General features: G+C 40.8%; 2 protein-coding genes across 3 annotated transcripts in view; one reads left to right on the top strand and one right to left on the bottom strand.

Moving 5' to 3' along the window:
- The window catches only part of SPAG5 (sperm associated antigen 5), a 127743-nt gene extending 115051 nt beyond the window's left edge, over positions 1-12692 (bottom strand). Inside the window, exons 1-5 of one of the 2 annotated variants that reach the window (XM_088453704.1) lie at positions 12469-12692; positions 7642-7792; positions 6624-6702; positions 5521-5658; positions 2244-3793 (exon numbers count right to left, since the gene is read on the bottom strand). In XM_088453704.1, the coding sequence (XP_088309830.1) occupies positions 2244-3793; positions 5521-5658; positions 6624-6680 (1745 nt within the window). In that variant the 5' untranslated portion in view covers positions 6681-6702; positions 7642-7792; positions 12469-12692. The remainder of the gene's footprint in view (positions 1-2243; positions 3794-5520; positions 5659-6623; positions 6703-7641; positions 7793-12468) is intronic. The other variant, XM_088453703.1, reaches the window with a different exon arrangement.
- A 78-nt stretch (positions 12693-12770) lies between these two features.
- LOC148481307 (bridge-like lipid transfer protein family member 2) overlaps positions 12771-22154 on the top strand; it is a gene marked incomplete at its 3' end in the record, with an annotated part of 95101 nt that continues 85717 nt past the window's right edge. The window contains exons 1-5 of the mRNA XM_088453666.1: positions 12771-13054; positions 18574-18706; positions 19635-19684; positions 20522-20681; positions 20814-20932. Coding sequence (XP_088309792.1) covers positions 12987-13054; positions 18574-18706; positions 19635-19684; positions 20522-20681; positions 20814-20932 — 530 coding nt within the window. The remainder of the gene's footprint in view (positions 13055-18573; positions 18707-19634; positions 19685-20521; positions 20682-20813; positions 20933-22154) is intronic.

Genomic DNA, 22154 nt, shown 5'->3' with positions numbered 1-22154 from the left:
GGTCTGACATTTTTTCACGATTTGTAGCATACCGACCATGATCCGCACAGCAGTCTCAGTAGTGTCAGAAACATTACTTAAGAGTGCAAATGGATGGATGAAGGGATTTTAATCAAGTATTCAGTTATGAATTGACTTTTAACAGGATCAATGAAAGCAATAATGACAAAAATATAAAAACATGCACATATGTGAAAAACAATAAATGTATCAACTGCCAGCTGGTTGTGTAAAAAATTGGTTATAAAATGTCCAAAAAGTATCACACAGATTTGAAACAGCAGCAACAAATTAGCAAGTCTTTCTGGTTTAATTCCAGGCTAACAAACTGTATCTGTGTTCTCATTATACAATGTCCACATATAAATGTTATTTACTATTTGGATATTCCTTTTACGTGAAATATTTGCCAGATTCTGTGATGTTTGCTGTGATCAATTACCATGTATGTATTTGAGAGATTTCATATTTAGTTATTTATTAATATTCCCAATTAATAGCCTTCAAAGTTACCTTTAATTATACGCAATGTGAAGTATCACTCCTATTATTACAGTAAATTACTCCAAAAAATAAATAAAATCGATATTGCTCTGGTATAGCTAACTCACTATTACTCCACTTTTCACAGAGCCTGCTGGGCTTAATCATATTGTGACACCAGATTCCTATTCTATTACTCATGAAACCTAATCCCTTTGTTGTTACATAATGATCTTGTATCAATTTAATGTGAGTGTATTCAGTGTTAATTTATAACTAGTCAGATACGGTTTCACTTATTGTGTGTTTTATAAATAGTAAAATGAGCTTTCACTTTTTAAACCTCATCACAGTCAAAGTTCATTTGGGCCGAATTACAGTTGTACTATTTCTCTTAACTCAATTCATTTTACGAAGTTGATGCTCTAATACAGAGCCAGGTATTCTATAGATACAGATTTTATATTAGTACTTGCAGACAATATTGTTGTGAATGTACAAATTTAGGATTGGTGATATTTATTGTTACCGAGATCTTGTATCTCTACTTTTAAGGAGCTGATAAGTCTTTGTTTGTGCTCCCATCCAATGTTCTACTATGCAACAGTCTTCTTGTTCTGTGCGTTTAGATCTAGGAAGTCCTCACTGCCACTGTGGCAAAGGTTCTCGACATTGCTGTGCACTAGGAGGGATTTAGTTTCTACACCTAATAATTATAGCGCTAATATCTTTGATAAACTATCAAGCACCTCCCATCAATCCTCAAAACGTTTAAGAACAGCCTTTGCAATGTAAGCAAAATTCACACCGTCTTATTCACAAAAGCAATCCACAAAATGATATAGGGCAGGGATAGGCAACTTGCGGCACTCCAGCTGCTAAGTAACTACACATCCCAGCATGTCCTGCTAGTTTTAGCATTCTTCAACAGTAAAATTGGCAGTGCATGCTGGGATGTGTAGTCCCACAGTACCACATATTGCCTATCCTTGATAGAGGATATTGTGACAATCATTGATAGACACTTAGCCCTCTTCCAACACACATCTTTATTTTCTTTTCACAATTCTTTGTATTAATATTTCACCCATTATAAGATGAATTTATAGCCCAACTAAATAGTATTAAAATAGAAATGTAAAAATGTATGCAATCATTTCCTCGGCCGTCCTATCTGACGATTGGCAAGTGCATACACTTACCAATCGTCGACCCGATGTGTTGTGACAACTGGGCAGGCATTCACATGTGCTCGCCCATATGAGCTGTCAGTCAACGGCAGCCTCTACAGCAAGTGTACGGGCGGTCGGCTGATATATCGGCCAGTGTGTACCTAGCATTAAGTTATTGAACTGTACATTACCAAGTAGGAGCAAGTCACAGAAACTAGTGCTATAGATGAATAGAAAAAACTAAGGGGGAGATTTAATAACACTTGTAGAGAGCTAAAATTGTGATAAAGCACCAACCAATCAGTGCCTAACTGTAATTTTTCAAACACATGCTGTAAAGTGACAGGAGCTGATTGGTTGGTGCTTTCTCTCACAATTTTAGCACTCTCCAAGTTTCATGAAATCTCCCCCTAAGGGGCTAAATGTAATAGCCCGCAAACTGCAGGCATTGCCAGGTTCCCAGCGAGTCTGACTGTCTGATGTTATTAAGTAACAATCATTTAAGACAAAACCAACATTGGCCAGACTACAAGCCACCACTTTGTAAATAAAACTCTAAAGGTAGTAAACACATAACATTGTACTTACTTCCACAACAAGGCATCTGTCTCGGAGGCATTATCCTTTGAACTGCTCTCCGCCCTACATACAATATCCAATGAAGTGTTCATACTTTTGTTCAGAAGCATTATAGGTGTTGTCCATGTGACCACATCAGAGGTCAATATTGGGGTCATAGATGTCCCAGATTCATATGGTGAGGCAGACATCATTGGAGTCACTTTTTTAAACATACTCCTGCTGAACAAAGGGAATTCATGAAGCCTTGATTGAGTCGATATAACTGGAGTGGGGCAATCATACGTAATTGAAGAGACATGATCCAAGCTTTTTTGTGGTCCAGAAGATGGATTAGATTGACAAGTCTGTTGTATATTAGAGATAGGAGTGAGCCACGTTGACTGGGATTCAACACAATGTGCAGGTGCAGTCAATATAAAACCTGGCGTACCTACTATAGATGCAAAATCTTTGTTTGCATCTTCTAACTTATTAAAGTAATTGTTTCCTGTACATTCCTCTGTGTTGTGTGAAAATATTTCATGATCAGTCCAACAGTCAGAGCCATTAAGAGGCAAACAAGCACTACTTATGCCAGGCAGAAGACACACTGCTGCCTCATCTGTAACTACAGGGCTAAGGATAATATGAGGTTTGTCACCCATCTCTGCAGGTGCTAGTTCACTTGGTTTTAGGGCATCCACGGAAGTGTCTGGGAAAGAGGATGATAACTTCTCAATTGCAAGACTGCCTACAACAGGGTCAATAGCTTCAGTTAACACATGTTGGTGGCAGTCTTCATCCTCTTTCACAGAAATGTTAAATTTTTCAATTTTGAGTGTTATGTCTGAAAGCACAACCGGCAATGCTGTTGCAAAGCTTTGTTCAGAGGCCACATTAAAGTAAGGATCTATTATATATGTGTCATTTGCACATGTAGTATTTGGTTCCCCTTCATTGAAAGAGTCACATTCCTCAGTTAAGGACTTACACTGTAACAGATGCCCTTTTTCTGGCATACTAACACTTTCAGCTTTACTGAAATCCAAATCACTGTCATTTGAAACATTCCCTGTGATGTCACCTTTCACCGTCAGATTAATGTTTACACAATTAATTGAAGTTGTGTCAGGAAGAGGGCGGAGCTCGAGAGGACCTCCAGTGGTTGTGTACGGTAACGTATCATATTTGATCAAAGGTAACAGGTTTGATAAGTCAGATGTACTTTGACAAGTACCATCTGCCAAACGAAGACTTTCCTGCTTCTCTGCAAATATATTAGCTATGATATCGGGAGGTAAGCGGGCCAATCCGTTGTGGTCATCATCAAGGCTATGAATGTTTTCATGCTCAATACTCTGTTCCTCAACTAAAGTTATGGGCAGACTAGATTGGTCATTGTTTTTAAGGCAATATAGTGGCTCTTTCAGGTTAAATTCTTTGGTTGTAATCAGGGAACATGGCAGTAGATTTCTTAAAGAGTTGGTCTCAGTATTTGAGCTTTCTGATAAAATATTGTCATGGCAAATGTCAATCCACACATTGATAGGCTTGGCAGTGCTCACACTGGTAGTGTCCTGTAACAGAAAAAAAATAAATGTAAAAAATATATATACTTACAGTTTCTAATGGCATTTAATAAAATCTGGATTAACAGGGAGAAACATCTAGGTTACATAATGGATGTGGTTGAAAGAGCTATAAAGGCAAATCATAGCATGCAATTATGAATTACGAGTTCTGCAACATCCTTGGTCATGCACCTATGTGTGATAACATTTCCACAGCATGGCTCAATGCAGAGCATCTAAAGCTGGCCACACACATGGTGATGTGCACACGATCAGCCGATGTGTACGATTTCCCTTGAAACTCTCCCCGACAGCTCTGCACACGATTTGGTGTCCAATCTTCATACGATCTCTCCTGCAGTCAGACTTTCACAGTGCATCGCCTCCTAGATTGTCAGATCTGCCCTACTGCATGGCAGATCTGATGATGCGATGTGCGACCAGCGGGGACTCGCGATTTACTCAGGATTTGGCCATATTTTACATGATCTGTCATTCCAATGTGTCGGAATCGGCCAGATCGGGTAAAACATCGCTATGTGTGTGGCCAGCATTAGATGGCACTTTTTTTTGCCTCCATTTAATCAGGTGACCCCGCATCAGGATAATTCAATACAGACACTCAGGAGGAGATTTATCAAGCATTCCAAAGAATGGAGAAGTTGTCCATAGCAACCAATTAGCTTATACCCAGTGCTCGAAGTTTGAATTTAGGAGGTGGGGGTAAGGAGACTGAATTTCCCCCCCTGGGCCCCTGCTTCCATATCACCCCATTGTACGTCTCTCACCCCACCCCCACACTTCTCCCCTCTCTCACACCCTGCCCTTCTCACTGAATCCCTCTCTTCCCTCACCCCCTACAATACTGCCTTCCTCCCTCTGTCTGCCCCTCTCTCATCCTCCCCTCTCTCTACTTCCCTCTTACCTGCGGTCCTGCGCTGCTAGAACGGAACTGCCAGGAGCACCGGGTCTTCGATGCTGCTGCAGTAGTGCGAGCCAATGTGAAGCTGCCACTTGGCAGCTTCTCATTGGCAGGCAGCCACAAGCCCCACGATTGGCTGGCAGCCAGTGTGCGCTGCTTACCATGCAGCCGGGACCAGATGGCTACATGCCAGCCGCTGATCGAGATGTGTCCCCTACGGGACACATCTCTACACATTGCCGCCGCTGCTCCAGCGCTGGGATGCCATACTGCATCCCAGCGCTGGTGCATTCTCTTCTGCGGCTAAAATTAAATGGGCCCGGAAGTGGCGGTATGTCATACCACCCCACTTCAACCACTGCTTATACCTATAATTTGATAGAATGCACTTGATTAATGCTAGCTATGTAGAAGCTGATTGGTTGCTAAGGGCTGTAAATATGCAATTTTGGATATGTCAATTCAAGCGTAGAATGAATGTAGCACCCTTTTTGGAGTTACTTTGTCTTATAATCTTACAAAAAGGTATAGAAAGTGGTTTAGTGGGAATGTTGTAGGATATATAGTTCTATATTACGCCATTACATTAATGAAGAAGGATCAGGAATACTATTTTTTTTTTTTTATATTCACATCAACATAAGCTACATTGCATGATTAATTTTCAGCTTTTTTTTTTAGCAGCCTTCTTTAAAGATGATAACGGTCAGCAGTATTAAACAATATACATATTTTCAGGTATACTATTTAGTACAGCCATGCATAGATTTTGTTGAATATCAACATTTATTAATTTGTTCTTTAAATGTACCTTGTTCATAAAAACTGGGTCTCTGGGTGGTTTAGTCAGAGAGGATCTTTTATTGATAAAACTATTTGGGTCAGGTACAGCAAGCTGCTGACCTGTAAGAACCTTCAGAGGAGTCCGTCCAACAGATTTCCGGTGTACCTAAGAATTGGCAAAGATGAAAAAAGCGTCATTGTAGCCAAGAGTGCCTCTTCCTTTCCAAGTGCTCATTGTCTATATAACAAATAGTAGAGACAGGAATATATCTAGAACTACAACTCCCAATTAATTGTCCATAGCACATAATGCATATTTTATTTCACATTAACGTTTTATTTACAACATATTCTGAAGTTATAGACAAGACTTAACTTGAGGGAATTATAAAACACAATGATACTGCCAGCCACTATCAGTGTTTAGTAAATATAAGAGAAAAAAAAAAAAGTGCATTATTAAAGATGACTATTGCTGGGCATACACTGCCAGATAAAATGTCTGTCAGACCGACAGACATTTTATCTGGCAGCCTGCCAGCCGCAGATGTCGCCGGCATACACTGTGAGAGAAATCTCACAGTGTATAGCCCGACATCTGCGCTCCGCCCCCGGGGGAGGAGACATTTCCCTGTTCCTTCCGTAGGAAGGAACACAGGAAATGTCTGTCTGTCGGCTGCGATGGGCATACACTGCCCGATGCGGCCGACAGTTTAACAGGAAATATCGCCTCGGACGGGCATGCTGGACAATCCAGCATGCCCGACCGAGCAATATTTAACCCTCGGTCGCCCCCCCACAAGCTACAATTATCGCGGTGATCCGCCGATATCGGGCGGATCGTCCCGATAATTGTAGTGTGTATGGCCAGCATATGTAACAGACACAGGGAAATGACAGTCTAAAAGCACTGGGAACTACATTTCTTCAGCAACTTTGACCTAAAAATGTGTTGCATAGATATGTAACAAGATTTAGCAGTACAGGAAACCCCTTTTATTTCAAACATGGACAAATATATGCCACTTGTTAACAGGTATTGGTCGAGCAATAATCCTTATCATGTATGGAAGTCACATGAACATTCAATACAATATATTTAATACAAAATAAAAGAGCCAAGCAAATTACTTTCTGCACCACCGGAACTTTGTTTTCATCAGAAACAGGGCTATTAGGAGACAGCATTTTATACTCGGTTCTTCAAGATCTAAAAGTAAGAAGAAACATTACATTCGGGTTTACAATTGTGGATGCAAACATAAAACACTGATGCACAATTATAAATAATCCCCCACCCTCTTCCAATATCTCAAATTGAATTATAAAGAAACACATTGGGGGCGATTCAATTGTATTTTGGGCAGCTATCTGTTTTAGGCACTTGACGCAGGAATTCAATTGTGGTTCCATTCAGGCGCGATAGCCGCTAGCATTTCTGCTCACTCCCTCAAGGTGTTTGGGCGCCTCAACCAGGACTTTAGATCGGTTTAGCCGTTCTACATGGCTAAACCCGGTCTAATTGGGCATCAACAATGCGATAATTAGTGGGCGTCCAGAACAATTAAATTGCAACACTCGGCGCCCATTAATTATCGCCGCCCACAAAACAATTGAATCACCCCCACTCAGTCACCTTTTTATTCGTTACACCATTCTAGTACGCAGTTTAATTCCCCAATGCACCAATAGCAGCCTGAACTTTCTGTGACAAGGACTCAACAAGGAGTTGTAAGGAATACTTAGCAATTCTGTAGCCATATAAAGATGAGTAGATTGGCTATAAAGGGATGTACATGATCAGCAACAATACTCACGTAGGCTGTGGCATTTAAACAATGCTCAAATAGGATTAATGGTCCTAGGGGTATATTTACTTAAATGGGGGTTTTTAGAAGAGATGTTGCCCATAGCAACCAGTCAGATTCTACTTAACATTTACCTAGCACCTTATAGAAGATAATACCTAGAATCTGATTGGTTGCTATGGCAACACCTCTACAAACAATAAACCTGCACTTTAGTAATTATACCCCCTACTGTGCCAAGTAAAAAATCCCAAACCATTACACCACCAGCCAGAAACGTGTTCACAAGGCAGGGAAAGTCCATGGATTCAAAAGGTGTATGCCACAATTTCTGACCCTACCATCTACATGTAGCAGCAGAAAGAGTCAGACCAGGCAACGTGTTTCCATCTTTTACTGTCCAGTGTTGGAGATTCTGTGCCCACTGATGCCTCAGTTTCCGGTCCTAAGCCGACAGGAGTGGAACCCAGTGAAGTTTTCAGTGGCTGGGCCCTGTGATTAGAACATCTATGTCACAAGCTCACTGCTTTATGTATGGGATTTACTTTCCCTTGGTAGCCGACACATCTACTCAGTGGGGACTTAATTTCACAGGACATTGGCAGGTTAAGAAAACACAGATTCATCTCAAATCACAGACAGAAGATGTGTGTCTACTGTATGTGCTCTATGAAGGTGCTATGTAATGGATCAGTGATCACGGTCTCTCTCCCTTCTCAGTAGCTACCAGGCTAAGCAGAGTTTTACGACAGCCCACATAGCTGCAAGCAAATGTGTGTTCCCACACTGTAAAAACATGCTGCCTTTCTGTCACTCAAGAAAAGCATAGAAGAGATCTGTTGCACAGGAGATTATCAGAATGTACAGAAAATGCCCCTAATAATGATTCTCAATCTTAATTATAGTAGGGGGTGCTACCACAAATCCCAAAAGATACATTTATTGGAAGAGAAAGGGGGAAAGGAATCTGTATATGGTGCACAGATTATAAAATATAATCTTTATTGTGTTATTTAAAATTATGCAAATAATACAAAACCAAAGCAAATATTTGGTTAAAGATATAGAAAGAAATTTGTACAGTATGAAAAGAATTTTGGTGATTAAAATAAAATAAAAATAAAATGTTAAATAGTCGAGTGTCCTGTTTTCAGGTCTTTCAATAAAGAGTTAAATTTCTATCTTAATATTGGAGGTCTGGTTTTATTGTAATTTACAATGTGATCAGAAAACAGTGGCAGATATTCCATGCGCCCTAGAGCAGCCCGTGGTTGAAGGTAAAAGTGTCACTCACACTCCACCAAAATATATTGAAAAAATATTACCAGCAATAATCCTCAGGCGCTCAATAGTTATCTAGACCTCAAAAAAACAAAAGAAATTCCATAGTGCAGTACATTTAAGATCTCTCTTAACCCCCTTCTTTTTTCAGACTCGTACCATTAGGGATGGTCTACTATGAATAAAGTAGACAAGACAGCATATATTAAGACTCGTGGCTCTCTTCCAAAGGAGTGGTTTTCCTTTCTTTAGTAAACACAATCTCCAACGTTGTATATGTGAAGAGAGAAACAATTCCAAAATAGTGTAATACTATTTTTAATTCCAAACACAGATTAAAACATAATTGAATTACTAAAAAGTAGAACAAGTGCGAGTGTGGAATAAATGGACCCTCACCAGATGAATTGGTCTACCAAATAAATAGACAACAAGGCATAAGTCCGAAATCTCAGGCGTCCCCGGTAGTTGTTAGACGGACCAGCTGGGAAGTGTCCAGAAAAATCCTCACTCAGCTCCTCCACCAACGCGTTTCGATACGGATGTATCTTTTTCAAGGTATGAGGAGACATGCAAAACCCTCCGATATATATACCCCGCCTGATAAACCTAACAAACATGAACTAAACCTATTGCCACACATGGATCAACTTGCCAGACTAAAGGTATGGTCTCCCTATTGAGAGAACCGCTCCCTCCGCTCCATCTCTGTCCACAGTTCAAGCCAGTTGATGTGACCTCAGGTGATGTAAATCAGCACTCATCCCGTCCGCAGGTCTGGGTTCCGAGCCTCTCTTTCATGCTCGTCATGTCATTTCCAGTCACCTGTTTCCGGACCTCCCGTGTTACTGGCTGTGCGCTGGAAGTTTAATAGACTGTGGTTTGATAGGGAGTCAACGTCCGTCATATTGACGGCGGCCATTTTTGCAGAGTATTTTTGGCCATATCGGAAGAACACCATTTATAATAAGGAACAAAACAAAAAATATATATAAAGTTAATAACTTTTAAAAACAACATATAGTACGATAAATTAAGTAAAACTCCTGTGCAAATATGCGGAAATATAATAAAATCTTATAGGCGGCGGCCATTTTTGCAGAGTATATTTGGCCATATTGGAAGAACACCATTTATAATAAAAGCAAAAAATATATATAAAGTTAATAACTTTTCAAAAACAACATATAGAATGATAAATTAAGTAAAGCTCCTGTGCAAATATGCAGAAATATAATAAAATCTTATAAAAACGATTTGACCTCAAAATCCTTATTAAGTCCTATGGGTTTAAGAGTTTTAAAATTATATATCATTTGCATTTCTTTTCTTGCCAGTTTTTGCGCAATATCACTCCCTCTTATATCTGCTTTAACTTTTAAAAGGTTAAAAAACAATTGTACCGATCAAAGTACATTTTTATCACAAGCTATGGAGATGAAAAAGTGCTTTAAGGCCTGTGGTTATAATGAGGAAAAAATTAATGCCTCACTTGAAATAGTAACGAATTTAGAAAGAGAAACATGTATGAAAAAGATTGAATAAAATAAAATATTCAAGTGGTCCTTTACAACCAATTACTCTTCCAAATATCAACAAGTCAGAAAAATAATGAAGAAACATTGGCCAATACTAAAGAAGGACCCTATAATTGGAGATGAACTTCCGGATAATCCAATATGCATCTTCAGGAGGGCACCAAATTTGAAGTCCAAATTAGTTAGGATTTTACACCCCACATCACCAAAGCCCACTAATGTTATTTTGGAGGGTTATTTTAGATGTGGGACTTGCATTGGCTGTAAGAATATTAAAAATACATTTGGTAATAAAAAAACTGAGGAGATAATTAATACGAAGGAACATAAGATTAAAGATTTTCTGACTTGTCATTCTTTTAACGTTATTTATTGCATAGAATGCACATGTAATAAATTCTATATAGGTCGTACAAGTAGACTTTTAAAAACCAGGATTGGGGAACATTTGCGGAATATACGCAAGGGCATTGAAACCCATGCTCTTTCCAATCACTTTAGGGAAATGCATAATTGTGATGCAGGCCATATAAAGATTTTTTATGGGCTTAAAAAAGTTAAAGCAGATATAAGAGGGAGTGATATTGCGCAAAAACTGGCAAGAAAAGAAATGCAAAGGATATATAATTTTAAAACTCTTAAACCCATAGGACTTAATAAGGATTTTGAGGTCAAATGGTTTTTATAAGATTTTATTATATTTCTGCATATTTGCACAGGAGCTTTACTTAATTTATCATTCTATATGTTGTTTTTGAAAAGTTATTAACTTTATATATATTTTTTGCTTTTATTATAAATGGTGTTCTTCCGATATGGCCAAAAATACTCAGCAAAAATGTCCGCCGCCAATATGACGGACGTTGACTCCCTATCAAGCCACAGTCTATTAAACTTCCAGCGCACAGCCAGTAACACGGGAGGTCCGGAAACAGGTGATCGGAAATGACGTGACGAGCATGAAAGAGAGGCTCGGAACGCAGACCTGCGGACGGGATGAGTACTGATTTACATCACCTGAGGTCACATCAACTGGCTTGAACTGTGGACAGAGATGGAGCGGAGGGAGCGGTTCTCTCAATAGGGAGACCATACCTTTAGTCTGGCAAGTTGATCCATGTGTGGCAATAGGTTTAGTTCATGTTTGTTAGGTTTATCAGGCGGGATATATATATCGGAGAGTTTTGCATGTCTCCTCATACCTTGAAAAAGATACATCCGTATCGAAACGCGTTGGTGGAGGAGCTGAGTGAGGATTTTTCTGGACACTTCCCAGCTGGTCCGTCTAACAACTACCGGGGACGCCTGAGATTTCGGACTTATGCCTTGTTGTCTACTTATTTGGTAGACCAATTCATCTGGTGAGGGTCCATTTATTCCACACTCGCACTTGTTCTACTTTTTAGTAATTCAATTATGTTTTAATCTGTGTTTGGAATTAAAAATAGTATTACACTATTTTGGAATTGTTTCTCTCTTCACATATACAACGTTGGAGATTGTGTTTACTAAAAGAAAGGAAAACCACTCCTTTGGAAGAGAGCCACAAGTCTTAATATATGCTGTCTTGTCTACTTTATTCATAGTAGACCATCCCTAATGGTACGAGTCTGAAAAAAGAAGGGGGTTATTGTTATATAAGAGAGATCTTAAATGTACTGCACTATGGAATTTCTTTTGTTTTTTTGAGGTCTAGATAACTATTGAGCGCCTGAGGATTATTGCTGGTAATATTTTTTCAAATTTATTGTAATTTAATTCTATATACTGATAAGATCATACACGTTTATAGCTGCTATTCTCAAAGCATATCTCAGATTGACTCCAGCTAGTTGTCAAATCTGCCCTACGGCACGGCAGATCTGACGATGCAATGTGCGACCAGCGGGAACGCGCATCGCAAGTTCACCGCACAGGGCACGCCTGCTGTTCGAGCCTTTCAATTTTCTGTTTATCTTTCTCGCTTGTAGCTTCCTCTTATTTTATCCCCAGCATCCCCATCTTTTCCTTGGCCCTTCCCCATGCGGCCATGCCCCTTTTTCGGGGGCGATTCCCCCCCCCCCCATTTTAAAAATAGGGGGGCGCCAATGCTCCTTCTGGCACAGGGCACCAATAAGTCTAGCTACGGCTCTGTATACATATTCCAATGTCTCGTAGCTGACTGCCGGATATGTGTGAAGGAGAATCCACACTGAAACCCACTCAACTGCCGATGGGCAGCAGGGCAACAGCCCGTATACGTGATATCGTCCACCCAGCAACAACCACCACAGATAATGCATTTCCGCGTAGGTGCAGGAGCTACCACAACACATCCGCGCGTCACACACCACCCAGACGAGCACTTACCGCAACCACTGATGCTCCGCAGCTACAGTTTTTGTGGTATGTGTGTGTTGCGCTTATCCAGCCCAGCGCCACTAGTTCAAAAATAAATCTCGCGAGTCCCTATTGGCTGACGGAAAACCAATCGCAAGCTGGTATCTTCTCTGCGTTCCAACGCCTCCCTTCGAGGCTGCCCACCTGTCACATGGCCCACAGCTGGGAACTGTCACCTGTTTGGCTGACGCTCTGCTCAGCAAAGAGCTGTGTTTTGGAGAAGACGTCAGAGGGCGGGGCGAAGGCCGGTGCTGTGACAGCTCAGCCCTCCTCCCACCGCTCACGTGATGCGGCGGTAGTGGCGGCGCTCTGCACTTGTCTCTAGTCTCAGTCTGGCTCCGCTCACTTCCTGTTACAGGGATAGCTGGCCGCTGCCTCTCTACTGCTCACCACGGAGGAGGAGGATTCTCTATGGTCTCCCGTAGCGGTGTGACGCGGTCAGGTGCCGGTCGGGCAGTGTTGGTGGCCCGGGTACCCGGGTAGGCACCATGCCGGTTATCTACGTCCTGCTGCTGGCCCTGTTACTGGTGGCCCTCTGTGGCTTGCTGTTAGTACGGTAGGTACCCGGTACAGAGGGGTGACTGCCAGCTGGAGCTGTCAGAAGTGACGTGTGCACCCTCCCCCCTGCAGTGTGTGCAGCCTAAATACGTTATACGTGTACATGTTACAGTTCTGTATACTGCTGTACACTCTACTACACATACATATTGGTGAATGAGGTATGTCTGTGATATGGCATGTGGCTGTCTGTTTCCAGCATTTAAATGTAGAGCAGTGGTAGGCTGCCTGATACACCTCAGGGGCCACATGGGTGCTGCTCTGACTGTCAGAAGTGGGGCAAGTTACCCTTAATCTCACTTATAAATTAACCCATATAATAATCAAGGATGACCTGTCCTGTGCCTGTCATGTGCAGTAGGAGCAGGGTGTACACTGTCCCTTCCAACAGCTCCCACCACAGCGATGGAGACGGGACCTGCCAGAGAAGGGCAGAACCCTGCAGCACCCGTACACACGGATCGATTTTTGGCGTTATCGTTTAGTCGTCTAAAAAATCATCCAGTTTCAGCTCCAAAACGATGAACGATAACTACCAATGTGCGCTCTCGTTTGTAGTTGGTAGTTGCTGTTCATCGCCTGAACCTCCTGTCCAACCTGATGATATTGTCAGGTTGAACATGTTCTGGGATGAGGGAGGGAGCCCGGCACTGAGCGAAATCGTTCTTGATTCCGTTCAGTGTTTGTGCTCTGTGTTGTTAACAACACTGAGCACACCCCTGCCGGGGACACACTGGACGATTTCGTTCGGGGAGAAAATCGTCCCGTGTGTATGCACCTTAAGTATAGCAAGGGTGGGTGCGGACGCTGCCTTGGTGTACGAACATTACTAGTACATTTAATGAAAGATACCTAGCTGTAATAACATATCAGCTGGCATTTGCTATACATCAAGAAAGATCTGGGTGCCGCATATACGGCCCTAGGGTTCACCTGTTCTCCATCAATGAAGTGGAGCGCTCTCCATCTTTGTTGCTTGGTTTATTAACTTAAATGTTATGTTTCATTTACTGTCTGTAAATGAATGAAGGTGAAGTTTCTTGGTGGTCTATAGTGACGGCACTAATGGTTTTAATAAGCAAGAGGTTGGAATGTATAGTAGTTTCTTTTAGAGAAATTTGTTAATTTGTATAAGGGCTCCTAGATATGACCCTTAATATGAGGTAATGTTAATAATGGAAGCTACACATGTTTTTTTGCAAGTGGGCACGTAACCTTGCTTAGCTTTCATTTCGAAAGAGCCTGCAGCGTTCACATGTTTTAACACCCAAAACTAGAGGTTTTTGTCTGTCCTATTAATATGCTTTGTTTTTCAGTGTATCTGGGTCAGAGTCATTATTCACCTGTTTTTGTGTTTCTTTTGCTTCTGAAGCAGACCTGGAAATAAACATTGGGAACCAATGCCTTACAGCATAATCAGCAAACTGTGTGCCGCAGCACCCTGGGGTGCCTAAGGACACTTGCCAGGGGTGCCTCAGGTTGGTGGTCCAGCACCAAATCAAATTATTTATGGTCAATGTAATGTAAATATGTGGACAAACAAAAGCGCAAACCTGACACCTACTACATAACTGAACCTAAGGATGACAGGTAAGCACAATTTATGTCACTTTACTACTTCACTACATTTTTTTCTGAATTTCTCAGTAATAAACTTTTGGCTTAGGGGTGCCGTGAAAACAATTCTGATGCACTAGGGTGCCATGATTCAAAAAAGTTTGGGAACCACTGCTGTAAGGAAAGCTTGTACACACCGGCTTTAATGCTATTCCCAGACCGGTGTTTGTTTTCATTTAAAAAATATCCATAAGACAGTGGTTCCCAAACTTTTTTGAATCACGGTGCCCTTGAGAATCAGAATTGTTTTCATGGCACACCTAAGCCAAAATTTGTTTTTGAGAAATTCAGAAAAAAAAATGTAGTAAAGTGAAGTAAATAGTGCTTATCTTTTATTCTTAGGTTAATTTATGTGGTGGTGGACAGGTTTGTGCTGCTGTTTGTCCACATATTTACATTACATTGACCACAAAGAATTTGATTTGGTGCTGGACCACCATCCTGAGGCACCCCTGCAAGTGTCCTGAGGCAGTGGTTCCGCGGCACACAGTTTGGGAACCACTGCCCTAAGATTTGGGATGGTATGTTTTTGTATTTTCTTACCCTGTTGCCGCTTCCAAGAGTGTGGGAAATTAGTTTTGTGGCTTTACCTGGCATCTTCTAAAAATGAAATGCCATAGATGTTTTCAGAGTTTTTAATTTAAGAATCGCTTTCAATCGAAAAGAGAAAACCTTAAGGTGCCTCATAGGCGAATAGGTTAAAAATACTTAACATATGTGCCAAAAACAATTTGATAAAACATGTATTATAACTGCCTGATAAAATTACCAAAGCTTAATTTTTCAAGCTACATTAATTAACCTAGGGAACTCATCTGTATATCAGTTCTGATAACGTTGTAGGCCAATTCGTGTAAAAAGTATTTCCTATTTTTCATGTGACATGAAATACAAGGCCTTGAAAAGGTTATGAAACATTAATTAATTGGATTTTGCTAGGATTGATTTATATATTAATGAGATGGTTATGCAGATACAGATACGGAGTCTGTAATTTCATACCACCTCTGCCTGTATAGCATGCAAAGTGAACTTCATGTATGAGCAACTTGTCTCTTTGACTGTAGATTTATTGCATCTCCCTATGCACAGTAATATGGGTTCACCCACCTACTGGGATGTGTGTGGAAGCTTTCATTATTGTAATCTTCAGGTGTTTACTAAAGATAGATCCTTTTAAATTACTTGAGACGTGTGTGTAACCTTTTTATTCTGGTTTATCTTTGACAAAGTAAATCCATTTCTGTAATGTCACCACTTTTACATTTTCTTCAAAGAGTGATGCATGCTGGGTGAAAAATGTAATGTCACTTGAAAAATTTATATATTGTTTTGTTTATATGGCATCTATAATTTTATTTTCTGTTTAGATAAATTCACTCCACTTTTTTTTTTAATTAATTGTAGCTTCTGTATGAGTGATGGGCAACTGGTAGTCCCCCAGTCCCTACCTGCTTCATTGTCAGAATTGTTTGTTCTAGCTTGCAACACTTGTTTATGCAATGAGTGTTGTATGGCCCTTTTGAGACCTAGGGACGTATTCAATTAGCAGCGAAAAGCCATTTTCGGTGAAAAAAGTTTCTCCGGTGATGTCATTTCGCCAGCATAAACTTATCCACGTATTCAATTGTGGCGACTTTTCGCCGTTGCGGACATGCAATGCAATGTACAGTACCCCGCGGAAAAGTTTTACCTATGAATAGTTGTTGAAAAAAAGTACACAATTGCTCTTTTGGGGTGCAAAGGTGGGGAAAACAACCCTGCACCATTAAGACAGGTCCCCAAAGGGTTTTCTTTTTTTTTTTTATTGCAGTAGCTTGCTGAAGGTGTGTTTTTCACGTTTTTGTTTTTTTTAAAAAAAAACTCACTTTTGCGATTATTTTTTTAACCATGGTAGCACCCATTTTCATGTACCCCAAATTTGCTGGGACTAGTTATTTTCACACAAAAAACCTGCTAAATGCTATTCTTCACCACTTGTGCAAAGTCGCTATTTAGCAGCTAATGAGAGCATTTAAGTACCCCAAATAGCTTCAGCAGGGCTTTTCGGGGGCATCTACCATGATTCAAAATGTTAGTGCATCTTTTGGGGGGTGTCAGGCTAATTTCCCCAAATCTGACAGCACTTTTTGCCTGTTTGGTTTTCGCCGGGTGCCATTTTCGACGATTTGTAAATGAATACGGGGATAAGCGGGGACGCGCGCAAAACTTTTTCGCATGGATAACCAGCGATGTCGGCAAAAAGTCCAGTCTAATTGAATATGCCCCTTTAGAGGGCTGTCCATGCGCCTTTGAAGAGTATCCGGTTACCCACCACTAATGTATATAGAGCCTGATTTAGCAGTGGACGATACTGCGATCACAGCTGCGGTTTTGCACGGAACGAAAATATGCTAATGCCTGCCAAAGTTCAGCCAGCATACAGACACCCACTGCTACTTTCTCATATCCGCCCAATGTCGCTCTTCTGCGTAAAACATTGGTACCATTGCAGCACATCGGCCAGTCACGCAGCATTTACAAGTCTGACCGGCACAAGCACTGCAAGTCTCCTCGCACGCAGAGAGCTCTCATGCTGCATATGCAATTGCAGTGGCTAATTTATGCATGCCTGTGAAACTGCGTTCAAATGGACAGACGCCTGCGTTTTTCTGATCACTCCCCCGTCACCACCCCTAAACGCTGACAACCTATCACTCACTTTGCGATGGATTCCTCTGTGCATTTGTAATCGCAATGCGATCTCTGTGCACGCGCAGTGCGGCTTATACACGTGCGTGATGGTAAACAATCGATCTGCATCCGTAATCGCCATTCTGTCTGCTACTGAATCAGGCCCATAGCCTGCATAGTGAAACAAACTATTTGTATATACAGAGTTCATGCTTGTGTCTGTTATGATGACACCATTGTGTATTTCAGCAGTTGTTACACATTCTCTCTCATTTTAACACTTCAGGCTGTCACCCTACATAGTTAACATATACTTGTTATATCATTAGGCTGCTCATTTTAACCAGAGGTGAATGTGTAGATCTATAGGCTGCTGTACTCTGGAAACTAATTTTATTTATTTTTTATTTCTCACTATTATTATTGTGAACATGACTGTTTCTGAGTTTTCTTTTTTTTTTCAAATTATTCATTAATTTTCAAAGTAAAGGAATGCATTATAGCGAAAACAGATCAGTGTGTGTAGTGCATATAATACAATTAATTAGCATGCAATATTTTGAAAGAATTAAGTTTACATTTTCATCTGTGAAATCATATTTAAAAACTATTCAATATTGTGTTTTGTTTCGTCTTTTCTTGTCCACTTGGAAATGGTAGTCAGTGTTCTCCCCAGAATTTTTTCCAGCCGGGTGGCATCAAGAAGCCGGGTGGGGGCCTTCACAATAATAAAATGTTTTAAACCCTGACCTTATAATGATTATGGGCCAGATGTATTAAGCTCTGGAGAGTGATAAGCCACCAGCCAATCAGCTCCCAACTGTCATTTTTCAAACACAGCCTGTAACATGACAGTTGGGAGCTGAGTGGCTGGTGGTTTATCACTCCAGTTTATCACTTTTCAGAGCTTGATACATCTCCCCCTTAAACTTGAAAAAACATTTTATATATTAATTCTCCGCTTATTATTAGAGACCCAGTCGCCTGATTATGAAAAAGCTGCAAAGTCTGTAGGACCTGGTCTTTTTTATATAGCTCTCAGATACTGTCTCCACTTGCAGGCTCCCAAAGAGCCGGGTGGTAGGCTGTTTCTTGCCGGGTGGTGCACCCACAAAAAAACAGCCTGGGGAGAATACTGGGTAGTGATTTTAATTTGTGGACATGTCTGTTTCCGGAGTTCTGTGTACTATCCTTACTCATTACTTGTTCCTTGTGTCCCCAATGCAGATGGGTCCTCTATCGCCTGGCCACTAGCTGGTGTCAGAGAAAACTTGGGGTAGAGTTAAAAATTGGAAGCTTGGGATTCTTGTGGTTGCAAAACATCAGTTTGAAGTTTGGGAAACAACAGCAACAGACTCTGGTGAGAATATGCTGTGTAACCAGTAATATGAGGACAGCAGTTGTATTTCATAAGTCCCTTTTCCATCCCACTAGTGAAGAATGTTTGATAAGGAAAATCACTCATGGAACTTGCCTTGATATTTCCTGCTTCCTGTTCTTGGAGTTCATATATTTATTTTTTTTTGGCTTTTTTTTTTTTTTACTTTATTTCCTGTAATATCTGAGCTGCGGGAATTTGCAGCGCAGGTTAGATCAGGACAGTTCAATGCTTTCTCTGACGGCTGATGCTGTAAACCTTCCCTATATGGGGGCGATTCAAATCAGAGGGAGTTGAATTGCGCTGGGAGGGAGCTCCTGGAGCTATTCAATTCACTGTGATGATTACTCTGATGAGAAGCAGTTAAGTTGGAGAATGGTGGTTCTCGTGACTTAACCTGGGTGTTTTAGTCGCGAGAATCGACATTCTCCAACTAAAGTGCCGACCGATTGGCTGTTAGTGCAGCTAACTTTAGTGTGATCTCTCCTCTCATCCTCAGGGTGGAGCAAGAAGAAATCATTAGTCAGACTAATCTTCACATTGAGTAGCTTTGGGAGATCCCTCCCAACGCTATTCAATCCCGCTGAATTGAATCGCCCTATGATGGTAACGGCAATAAAACTCTCTTCCTTTCAATTTCAGTTATAGTTATTATTTTTCTAGTGCAGTTAAGAAGATTAAAATAAACATCTGGTTGCTTTAGGCAACGCCACTTTTTTACATTTTCTTTGCTCCACTTTCCATAAATGTCCCGAATTCTGGTTACTGATCAGCTATAAATTCTGCCTTCTTCTATTCTGTGTTTTGAGCCTTTTGAGATTCTGCTAAACATGTTTTTCAGTTAAGTTATTTTGAAATTACATTGCTGCGAAATCATTGATTTATTTTTAAGGGAATGTTTTTGTTTTAGGAAATTGACAGTGTCTGGTTATCTAGCAAGCTGCTGAACCATGAGTTACCGTAAGTACATCAATTTTATTTTTCTTGCAAATGCCATTAATTAATGCACAGTCTGATTATTGAGGTGTTTATTCTGATTTGTGACATATTTAATGTACAATATAGCCTATATAGATTTTTTTTTTTTTTTTTATTGAACCCCAATATGCATTTTTATGCTGGCCATACACGCGCGATTTCTGGCCCATTACACGTTTTTATACGCGTCGTACGATGAATTGTGTGAAAATCGGGTAGTGTTTAGGTAGGAATACGATCCGATGCACGCTCTCGCCGCTGTTCTATCGTATCTTATGATCAGACGTGCAGTCCATATTATCCGTCGTGATCGTATGCAGATGTGCTGTGTTTTTGCACATGCGATGCATCGTGCATTCGACCGTGAATGTGTGGGGTTGCTTCTAAGCCAAAATTGTTTAGGTTATATACAATTCAAAGCAATGTTGAATAGCCGCGGGAGGGAGCTCCCAAAGCTATTCAATACATCGCGCTGTTTGGGCGCGTTAAGAATTTTCTCGCACCCCCTGGGGATGCGAGAAAAAATCCAACCAAAGTGTCGGGCGCGCAGCTGTGTTTCTGCATAGCGCGGCACTAAGAGCCGCGCGCCCGGCACTTTGGTCAGAGAATGGCGGTTAACGCGCCTTAACACGATTACCAGCATTCTCTGACCATACAGTGCACTGAATTGAATAGCTCCGGGAGCTCGCTCCCAGCACTATTCAATTCGCGTTGAATTGAATCGCACCCGTATAGTCTGATTTTTTTTTTTTTTGCTCCCTAACACATGCATCACTATTTGCTAGTTTTGTCTGTTTTATTCATCTAACTTATTTTCAGTCACTACTTTGCTCTGTGTATTGGAGAAGTCCGTATTCGAACTGACCTACAAGGTATATGGTCACCTCAGCATCATTCTCCCAATGATCCATCTGAAGTTCAGTTGCAGCGTAATGAAAAGACCGCATTCAACCCATCAATATTAAAAGTCTTATCTCAGGTATTTTATTTCTGTTCAACGCAAAGTCCAGCAAGGACATTGCATTCATTTCATACTGTCTGCAAATATTAATTTGTTTTTATCTGACTTTAAATTCTAACAATTTTTTTTGTTACTTTTGGCCTCTTGCAGTTACTGTCTGTACACCTGGATTCTGTGAATATTATGGTTCTCAGCGTGGCTGAGTCAGAGTCTCTCTGGCACATGACCTTGTCAAAGACCAGTATCCTTCTGGACAGCGATGGGAAAAGGTAACAACTCCTTCCTTAGTCATAGATTGTGTAGCTTCTATCACTTGGCTATGGTTGGACACTAATGTAACTGCATTGTCTGCTAGAACATGACTATTGTGGGTTTTATTTTTTTATAAAATGCACAAATTCTTCACACCTATCTAGCATAATGGCAGGCTCCCTTTGCCTAGGACTACTCACTTTATAGAAATACAATTCAGTGAATTTTATTCTCTGGGCTGAGTTCTAGGAGACTGTTCTTCTGGACAATACTGTGTATATTGTGCACTTTGGGCACCATACTGTGCTTTATGATTGATACTACTAGAGCATGGCACAGTCTGTGTCATTGTAGGTTGCTGTAGAAAACAATGTTTGGCTGAGTGAATCTTAGGGGTCAATCCTATTATGTGCGAGTAGTCGTTGCAACGGCATTAAAACGCCGGCAATGGACCGGCACCTCGCACCCTTCGCGGGTCGCTCCAAGCCCAAATTCGCAAAATTTTGCTCGGAGCTCTATGGGGCTACGAGCAAAATTCTGCGAATATGGGCTGCCGTAAAGTTCGGCCATTGCCGCGATGACTCGCACCGGCGAGATTATAGCAGATAATAGGATTGACCCCTTAGTATTAGTAAGAGCTGTTGGGGGCACGGCACAAGATGGATTTTTCTATTTAGAGGAGGAATAAAAAGTAACTGCGATACTACATGTTTGTCTTTCCCTTGCCTTACCAAATATTTGTAAATAAGAGTGGTAATATGAAAACCTGTGGGACTTTGTTTATTCAATTTAAATATATATAGAAGGACCATCTCAATAGCAGCTTGGAAAACCATTTTATGGGTTTGGTATATTATGTTGGTGGTCGACATGCACAAGGTTGACTTGCAGCATGTTGATATGGTGATAATGTCAACAATAAATTTTAACCCTAGCTTTATTTATTTATTTGTATTTATTTGCATTGTATGTGACTTGTGCTAGCCCTGCTGTGGTGATATACTGCCTTTTAACTTTCTGTCGGTTATATCTATCCCTGCTGCTCTTTCTTAACCCATCACTACCAGGTGTGTAGGGGTTCATTTGTACTTCACATTTACATGCATTTGTGAAGGGTATCACATTGCATTATTAGCTAAACACTGTATTGTGGGCGTCTTACTGGTATTACTATGTCTTCAAAAGGCAAGGGTATACAGGAGGCTGTGGCCCCTGTGCTGGTTACATGCATGGCCTGTT

The sequence above is a fragment of the Taudactylus pleione genome, unplaced genomic scaffold (genome assembly GCF_031769625.1).
Source record: "Taudactylus pleione unplaced genomic scaffold, aTauple2 ptg000585l, whole genome shotgun sequence".
Classification (NCBI taxonomy): Eukaryota; Metazoa; Chordata; class Amphibia; order Anura; family Myobatrachidae; genus Taudactylus; species Taudactylus pleione.
This window is presented reverse-complemented; position numbering and strand designations above follow the sequence as displayed.